The sequence below is a fragment of the Alexandromys fortis genome, unplaced genomic scaffold, assembly GCF_014885135.2.
Source record: "Alexandromys fortis isolate MF-2015 unplaced genomic scaffold, M_Fortis_MF-2015_v1.1 scaffold_110, whole genome shotgun sequence".
NCBI lineage: Eukaryota > Metazoa > Chordata > Mammalia > Rodentia > Cricetidae > Alexandromys > Alexandromys fortis.
The window spans coordinates 462759-472171 of record NW_026068014.1 but is presented as its reverse complement, the minus strand read 5'-3'; the positions used below and the strand labels follow the sequence as shown (position 1 = coordinate 472171).

Below are 9413 nucleotides of genomic sequence, written 5' to 3'. Positions count from 1 at the left end.
AGTGTAAGTTTTTTTTACTATCCCCATAATGGCTCCCTCAATCAAAATATCTCTTTCATTGCTCTCATCTCTGCCCTTCTTCCACCTCTACTATCCCATTCACTCAAGTTCTCCTACCCCCATCCTTCTCCTCTCTGCTCCTCTTCAGCCTTCCCTTCTCCCCCTACCACTATGATTCATCAGTCAAAGACAACATTAAAACCAACAAATTCTTAGATATTTTTTAAAAAATGAACAATTATTTTATATTTTTGGATGTTTTGCTTGCATGCTTATCTTTGTAACATGTGCATGAAGTACCCTCCGAGGCTAGAAAAGGAAGTTGTATCCTCTAGAACTGGAGTTGCAGAGAGTTGGGAATTACATGTCGGTGCTGAGAATCAAACACAGGTCCTCTGGAAGAGCAGAGGACACTATTAATGCCTGCAACATCAGCCCAGTCCCAAGCTCTTACTGTATTTCCAGACCGTCGTCCATGATGTTTTCTGGAGCCCATTGTGGATAATATAGAGTGGGGGCTGAGCTCAGTCCTTTGAAGTGTTATGAGTCATTGCTTTGACTGTCTCCTATTGCTAAAAAGTTCTTTGTCTAGGGAGAGACATACATCAATCTTTAGTGGTAAACATAAATATGTAGAAAGGAATTCAACTGCATGTGTATTTAACAAAGCATGGGTAATAGCTACTATCATAGGACCCATGATCTCCCAGGCCATAAATAATTGAGCAGGTATACAACACTGTGTTTTATTTTTGAAGAAGAAAAGAAAGTTTTCTTTTGGTAGGATGTTCCTTTTCCTATTTTAATCCTCCTGAGCCATGAGCATGGTGCTCTTTCCATCTTCTGATATCTTCTTCACTTTCCTTTTTTAAGGACTTCAAGTTTTTGTTGTCCAAGTCGTTCACTTGCTTGGCTAGAGTTACCTCCAAGATATTTTGTATTGTTGGAGGCTGTTGTGAAAGTTTTTCTCTGATTTTTTTTTCTCAGTCTGTCATTTGTGAATAGGAGGGCTAGTCATTTTTAAATCTTGTTTCCAGTCACTTCACTGATTATGTTTATCAGATTTAGGAGTTCCTTGCTGGAATTTTTGGGGTCACTTTTATATGCTCTGGTATAATCTGCAAATCTCCATCAGTTTTCTTACTGCACTAGTTAGAACTTAAAATACTGTATTGAATAGATATGGAGAGAGTGTACAACCTTTCATGTTCTTGATTTTAGTGGAGTTGCTGTGAAATTTTCTCCATTTAATTTGATTAAACAAGTAATTACTACTAATAGGTATTGTATTGTAAAGTAAAACAGAAATTTTGCTGAAATAAAAATACACTGACTTTCAGTTAGACATATTATCAAATTCTGCCATTGTCAATTATTATATAAGCCAAATTGACTTAGTTACCCTGGTTCTGTGTATGTTTTTGTGTATAACGGAAGTCTTAGAATTGACTCTACTATATAGTTTCTGGTATAGCGTTCATTTGCGAAAAATGAGGAACTTAGTGTATGTCTATTACAGTCATTTACTGAGAACATAAGAAAATTAACTCATCATTTTCTAGAAGTAGGAATATTATGTCTGATGTAAACCTTTACTACAGTTTGGGTCAGAAAGGGTAATGTGTAAATATTAATATATTTATAATACAAATCAAACAATTCAAGAATATAATCCCGAAGCTTGTCACACATAAAACATTGACTAATTTTACCTGAAAATATAAAAGGAGACTAAAACAAAAATGTTTTTCAGTTGAATGTGTACCATTTTCCTTAGGGGAGTGGGTCATAGGAAGAACATGGATTATCATGGAAGTGTGGAATTGCCTGTGAAATATGAAAAAGTATAGTTTTGTTAAAGGTAGTGTTCATGCAATTTGTTGGGGGAAGGAACAAAGAGGAGCATCAGTATTGACAGAGGAATAATTAAACCTGTATCAGTCTTGTTATTCTTCTCAGGTCTGATACGTTCTCCTTTATTTTCCTTAGTAAGTGATAGTACATTCAAAAACCTAGATGTTTAGCATTTCTCTCTTTCTTGCTCTTAGGCAACTGTGGACCATATTGTTTGCAATCCTTTACAGTTTATAAATAACTAGTACTCAAATATTGATCCACGTTAGCTTTTATTTCATTGTACTGTTTCCCTTTTTTTCCCTAATTTTTATTTTTCAGGAATAAAGTGGTTGTTAGAAAAAAACACTAAAAACAGCATAGCAACATGAAGTTCTTCCTTCTGCTTTCCTTCATTGGGTTCTGCTGGGCTCAGTATGACCCACATACTCTATATGGACGAAGCTCTATTGTCCACCTGTTCGAGTGGCGCTGGGCTGATATTGCCAAGGAATGTGAGAGATACTTAGCTCCTAAAGGATTTGCAGGAGTGCAGGTAATATTGGTTCACAATTTAAATGCAGAGTGCACTGTGGTTATATAAAAGTGTTTTCTGTTACACTTATGATTATTTTTAAGCAATGTTTTACTTCACACACACTATCTTGAGGAAGAAAAAGGTTTAGGGGATGGTAAGTTTGTATCTTGTTTTAGGACACGAGGAGGCCCTCTCCATTGCGCTGTCAATGTTTTTAGTTGTTCTAAAATATAGATCTACAAGTACACAACCTAAGAATTGCAGGATCATTCATAGTTTTTCTTAAAATATTTATTTATTATGTATACAATATTCTGTCTGTGTGTAATACATGCAAGGCCAGAAGAGTGCACCAGACCCCATTACAGATGGTTGTGAGCCACCATGTGGTTGCTGGGAATTGAACTCAGGACCTTTGGAAGAGCAGGCAATGCTCTTAACCACTGAGCCATTTCTCCAGCCCTCATTCATAGTTTTCTACAGGATTTGTTTATGTAAAGTAAACCATAACTAATCTGATAATCTTAATTGTTTTATTTGTAGGTCTCTCCACCCAATGAAAATCTTGTAGTTAACAATCCTTCAAGACCTTGGTGGGAAAGATACCAACCAATTAGCTACAAAATATGTTCAAGGTCTGGAAATGAAGATGAATTCAGAGACATGGTGACTAGGTGTAACAATGTTGGGGTAAGTGAAGTCATATTTCCTTTGAAGTTATTTGAAAAACTTTTTTTCTGTCTTATGTTTTCTTTCTTCTTGAAAAGAAACATTCAGACTTTAATTTTTTTCTTTACATTTTAGCTACAACTCAAAATTAACTTCCTCTTTTATGGTCAATTTTTTAAAAAATTTCTTTAATACGAGCCATTTAAAGAAAAGTTTAGGGGGATGGGAACTTTGTATCTTCTTTAATAACACAAGTAGGCCCTCTGCATTGTACTGACAACATTTGTAGTGGTTTTAACAAACCATACAGCAAAACTTGTACTGTTTATCATTGTAACCACACTCATTTTCTAGCAACCATTTTCTAGTCAAGTAATAGAAATTTCAAGGGCAATACTTACTTTCACTTTTATGGTAAATAGCGATTTCTCCTTTAAATAATGACCAGTATCTACCATTTTTTTCTTTAGCAACTAAAAGTGACTCACATTAACTCCTTTTAAGAAAATTAATGTCCATTTTTCTTAATATAAATATATATATATTTAAAAGTAACATGTTTCATTTGATTTTAATGATAATAGTTTTTGGGTTTTCACTTACGAGCTTTATAAATCCCCATACTAATATTAGGACTGTTCATGATTGTCATTTCACATTGGTTTTCTTTCACACTTGATTTTTTTTGTCTTGTCTAAAATTAAACTATAAAACAGCATATCTATCTATCTATCTATCTATCTATCTATCTATCTATCTATCCATCATCTATCTATCCATTTACCTATATATACATTTTATATTTCTATTTTAATTTGAATAACACACTTTTCTGTTCAGGTCCGTATTTATGTGGATGCTGTCATTAACCACATGTGTGGAGAAGGGGCTCAAGCAGGGACCAGCAGTACATGTGGAAGTTATTTCAACCCACAAACCAGGGACTTCTCTGGAGTTCCATACTCGGGTTGGGATTTTAATGATGGCAAATGTAGAACTGGAAGTGGAGGCATTGAAAACTACAATGATGCTGCTCAGGTGAGGAGAATGATCAGCATAAAAAATTCTCTCCTCAGTATGCACATAGAACTTTTGGAATACTATTTGCAAATGTAGTTTAGATTCCTTAAATAATGCATTACTAGAAATGCAATTATTAGAAATGCAAATAAATCTTCAAAAACATTTTAACATTCTTTTAGTTATTTGATGTCTCAAAGTGTGATTCTTGTCCCACATTAAGAGAAAGATATATAGAATGGAAAAGATAGAGGAACACCAGTGCTTTTGTCAATCAACTATAATATTACCTATGTCATTTCCTCATAGTTAAATCTCCATACTGGAAAATCTTCGTAGGGTGTATTCACAGTAGAACGTGAATGTTCCCACTGCCCCATGAATAGGCTTTATGAAGCTTCCTAATAGACCAATTGGTGGATATATGACTAGTCAAATGGAATGTGAGGTGACAGGTGACATTTAAATCAATCACCAGTTTGTTTGGCTTGTTTATTTGTTTCTTTCAATAGGTCAGAGATTGTCGTCTGGTTGGCCTTCTGGATCTTGCACTTGAGAAAGATTATGTTCGTGGCAAGGTGGCTGACTACATGAACCGTCTCATCAACATGGGTGTAGCAGGGTTCAGACTTGATGCTGCTAAGCACATGTGGCCTGGAGACATAAAGGCGATTTTGGATAAACTGCATAACCTAAATACACAATGGTTCTCTGAAGGAAGCAGGCCTTTCATTTTTCAAGAGGTAAATTAATACACGTGTGTATATATAAATGACATCAGATTTGCTAGCCAGAAGATGGATGGAAGATTTTATTAAACATAATTTCTATAGGTTAATATCTGAATACCTTATTGAATGTGCAATTTCTTTAACTCCCTTTTATTTAAATATAATAGACTTAATGTTTTTCCAGAATAAGGCTTTAAAGGAGTTAGAGAATTTGTGTAGGCTGCCATATTACTGGATTAATTAGTGTATACTCAGGGATGATTACACCAGGCAGAAAATCTTAGTTATTGACTCCAGCCTGTCTTTCTGAATTTGTCTCTTGTCTGAGGTATTATTCAATGTATAAAATTTGGGCAAACAGATTAATATTTATGTACACATTTTTCATGTGAAGAGGTTAGCACAGTTTTGTATTTGATATCTTTGGAAAACTAAATGAATTTTAATTGCTGAACTTATCTTTCGGTAAGTACTTTGAAGGTCTGAATTTCTGAATTTTAAATTATATATTATATTTAAATATTCTTTATTGGACAAAAATGACATTGTCAGCAAATTTCTTTCAATAGTGATGCATATACTTTATAAAGAAATAAGAAGAACCAATTTGAGCATCGAGAGTCTAAAGAATTTAAAAGATACTATTTTGACATTGAACATTTTAATACTACTTTATTAAAATGACGGTTTCCCCTATAACTCTACTAGGTCATTGATCTGGGTGGTGAGGCACTTACAAGCAGTGAGTACTTTGGAAATGGCCGTGTGACAGAATTCAAATATGGAGCAAAACTGGGCACAGTTATCCGCAAGTGGAATGGAGAGAAGATGGCCTATTTAAGGTAAATACATCATGCTTTGTTATTGTGTCTGTCACTTATGTGTTATTACCCCAATACATTATCATATTCTAATTTATTAAATATTTATCAAGAATTAGCTATCAAGAAGGTTCACTGCTGTCTAAATTACAATTAATCATCTGGAATTAATTATTTTCATTCTAATTGTCAATAACAAGAGGGCATCTAGAAACACAAAATATCACCTAGAGATTTTTTTTTTTCTGTCTGAGATATGAGCCAACTAGAGTTTGGTAATTATAATCTGCTAAAGTCAAGATATTACTTTAAAAACCCTTCTACTCACAAATAAAATTATAATGTGAACATACTGTTACACTTATATATTGCAATAAATTAATCTGAAATGTCAAACTATTTATAAAATACAGTGTAATATTCAGTCTTTTTATTTTTTCTCATTTTTTTCATAATGTGATATGGATATTTACCCTCCATGAGTTTATCTACATTACACTCTTACACGAGCAATGTGAATGAAATACAAATAAACTTATCATACCTAGAATCATGGGATCTGTTAGGCAATTACATATGTGTATATACAGATACCTGGAAGAAATTTTTTCCCTGTGGAATAATCTTTTAGTGGTAGAATCAGTAGTTTAATGGAAATAGATTACAAAAAGAGGTACAGATTTAAGGTAACCTGAAGGTATTGTAAAAGAATAATATATGCATATTTTTTATAAATAGGAACTGGGGCGAAGGTTGGGGTTTCATGCCTTCTGATAGAGCCCTTGTCTTTGTGGACAACCATGATAATCAGCGAGGTCACGGAGCTGGAGGAGCATCCATCTTGACCTTCTGGGATGCTAGGTAGGCAAAACCATTTTTCACTGCTTTGTTGTTTGTCCTTTATTGATGATAAATTTTCTATTCTTCTACTATAATATTGTTTTGTAATTTTCAGACTCTATAAAATGGCAGTTGGATTTATGTTGGCTCATCCTTATGGATTCACACGAGTAATGTCAAGTTACCATTGGCCAAGATATTTTGAGAACGGAAAAGTAAGTTTAAATATATATTTTTTTCAATAAAAGGGAAGAGGTTATAATTTCACACAAAATTTGTTGTATAAAACAATGCCACCAAATATTAATATACTGTAATTTTAGTAATGTAAGTATATTATAAAAGTACCATTTATCATTATGAGAAGATCTTGAAAAGTAGAGATCAAGGTACAAAAGGGAAAACATAGGAGTTTAATAGTACTTACCTCATCAATGATATGTAGAGATTGTGCATAGGAACACCTGTAAAGATGATAACCAAGTTCATTTAATGTTGGACTAGAATTATGCCTTATTCCTGGGGAACACTTGCCAGGGCTGAAGGAGTACCAGAAAGAATTACCAGAAAGAACAGCAAAAGACTTTTGGAGGACAGGTCTTTTATTAAGAAAGGGCAAAGAACAGTTATACCCAGAAAGAAAGTCTGGTTGGACCCCTGTGGTGGTATTTTACTGGTTGGGGGCAGGAACAACCAGTGTGCTTCATGTGTATACATGGAAGCAGCAAGAGCCAGGGCAAGAAAACTTATAAGGTCATATAGAAAAGAAAGAACTTCCAGCCTGGGATGTTTTTCTATTCAGATATACAGCAACGAGTCCTCATAGCCTTGGAGAAACATGAGCTTATCAGTTGCTACATCCACCAGGGTACGATAGCACCCTGGGATGTCTATTTGTTGAGGTTTGTTGGTGCAGAGCAGGCAGGGGATGTGGGGTATGGGTGAGGCATGTGGAGCGGAGGCAGTCAAACTCCTGTTGCTCTCAGGGTGAGAAAATCTGGGGATTGTGGCATGCTTCTACCCCATCTTAGTTTTGGGCCAGACCTGCCTTTAAAACTTGAGGAAGATAAATATTTGGTAAATACTTTTAGAATATTTTGATGGAAAGAAATCATTTGGTGTAACTTAGATTAACTACTATATATGGATAATATTCATATATATGAATTATGTTAAATGAATCAAATAAATTTGAAGACTGATTCAAGAATACTAAGCATTACAAAAATATCATGCAATACTTTAACTGAACTATTTCAAAAAGCAACCAAATGCCTGGGGAGATGACATAGAGGGTAAAGCTCTTGAAGACAGTACAGGGGTTCTTCTCCCTGGCATGTTGCAATGTCGAGCAGTTTGGTGTCTCATCTACACAACTACCCAACAGATAGGAACCACAGATTCGTAGGTCATTAAATTGGATAGTTCTTTGTTTAGAAGAGAGACCTTTCCGCTATTGTCAATAGAGAGAGTGTTTGTTTAATTGTTTTAGGAAGATGGGTAAATGTGTTGGCAATCATGAAATGCATATTAAAACTTTGGAAAATGTATTACAGAATATTAGAATATGTTTATTAGTACTTTTATTTAAGTGATGGTATGAAACCTAAGCTTATATTAATTTGAAAATTAATTACACTTGCCAAGGAAGTTCTACAGATATTGATATTTTATAGTGAGCAAACAATATTTCTATTTTATAGATGATGAGATTTAGGGATAGATGACATGTATCTTGAATGCGTTTTCTAAAGCCGTTGGTACTGGATTCTGTTCTTCTTTAATCTTTCTGATACACTTTAAATCTTACCACTTTAGTGATACTAAAGAAATTAGAGGGATATTACGAAGTTATTGCTTGGAAACAGTCTGAGCGAATAAAAGTGTGTATGATAAAAATGTCATATTTCTCTGAAATATGACTCTAGAGAAATACTCAGTACTGTTTCAAAGTTAGACACTAAGTAGACACCATAGAGAATCAGGAAGCAGAACTTTTTTAGTTAATGCAATGAAAATGCAACACAAATCTTAAAATCCTGCAATTTTTTTCTTGTAATTAAGGATATCAACGATTGGGTTGGACCACCAAATGACAATGGAGCAACCAAAGAAGTGACAATAAATGCAGACACCACTTGTGGCAATGGCTGGGTCTGTGAACATCGATGGCGCCAGATCAGGTTGGGAGTGTCCCCTACCGATTGTGTCTAATAAGAGAATTGTTTAACTTTTTGTTTTAAATTGTTCAATACAAAAGGTACTAGCATTTCACATGATATTGTGCTTTTAGGAACATGGTTGCCTTCAGAAACGTAGTCCATGGTCAGCCTTTCTCAAACTGGTGGGATAATGGCAGCAACCAAGTAGCTTTTGGCAGAGGAAACAAAGGCTTCATTGTTTTTAACAATGACGACTGGTAAGTGGAAATCAATTAAAGTAGGATTGTATACTTTCATACTTTTACATACTTCCTTTTGCTTCCTCCTCTATTGCAGTTGAAAATATTTTCGTTAAAGGATTAAAGGAAGCACATTTACCTGATAACTGTAGGGAAAAAAAGATGATTGCTATTGTTTTTTCATTTTTATAGATTATGTTTTAAGTAGAATTTTGTTTTGCTGTTGTTTGTGGTGTACTCTTACACTGTCATATTCATATATTCTCATCATATACTCATGTGACATCTGTACAAAGCATATAAACATCCAGCAAGTCTTAAAATCAGTGAATGTATGGACATTATTAGATTCAAAATACTTTCCCCCATCTCCTAGCTCTGCATCACAACTATTTATTTTTCTGTTCCCTTGTTATCTAAACTTAAATTTTCTGCCTCTGTGTGATGAATAGTTTCAGTGCATTTGTCTACTTACTCTGGCTGTTGGTTTTTCTCAGGAGGCAATTGAGGTTTTTTTCTACAGTTGTAGATTATTGCCCTTCTGATTTTGATGCATGTAT

The 9413-nt window shown here is 34.3% G+C and overlaps 1 protein-coding gene across 1 annotated transcript in view; it reads left to right on the top strand.

Moving 5' to 3' along the window:
- The first annotated feature begins 2206 nt into the window (after window positions 1-2206).
- Window positions 2207-9413, top strand: part of LOC126513733 (pancreatic alpha-amylase) — a 38517-nt gene continuing 31310 nt past the window's right edge. The window contains exons 1-9 of the mRNA XM_050162248.1: window positions 2207-2389; window positions 2915-3061; window positions 3881-4078; window positions 4573-4803; window positions 5500-5633; window positions 6351-6473; window positions 6568-6667; window positions 8517-8635; window positions 8746-8871. Coding sequence (XP_050018205.1) covers window positions 2222-2389; window positions 2915-3061; window positions 3881-4078; window positions 4573-4803; window positions 5500-5633; window positions 6351-6473; window positions 6568-6667; window positions 8517-8635; window positions 8746-8871 — 1346 coding nt within the window. The 5' untranslated portion in view covers window positions 2207-2221. The remainder of the gene's footprint in view (window positions 2390-2914; window positions 3062-3880; window positions 4079-4572; window positions 4804-5499; window positions 5634-6350; window positions 6474-6567; window positions 6668-8516; window positions 8636-8745; window positions 8872-9413) is intronic.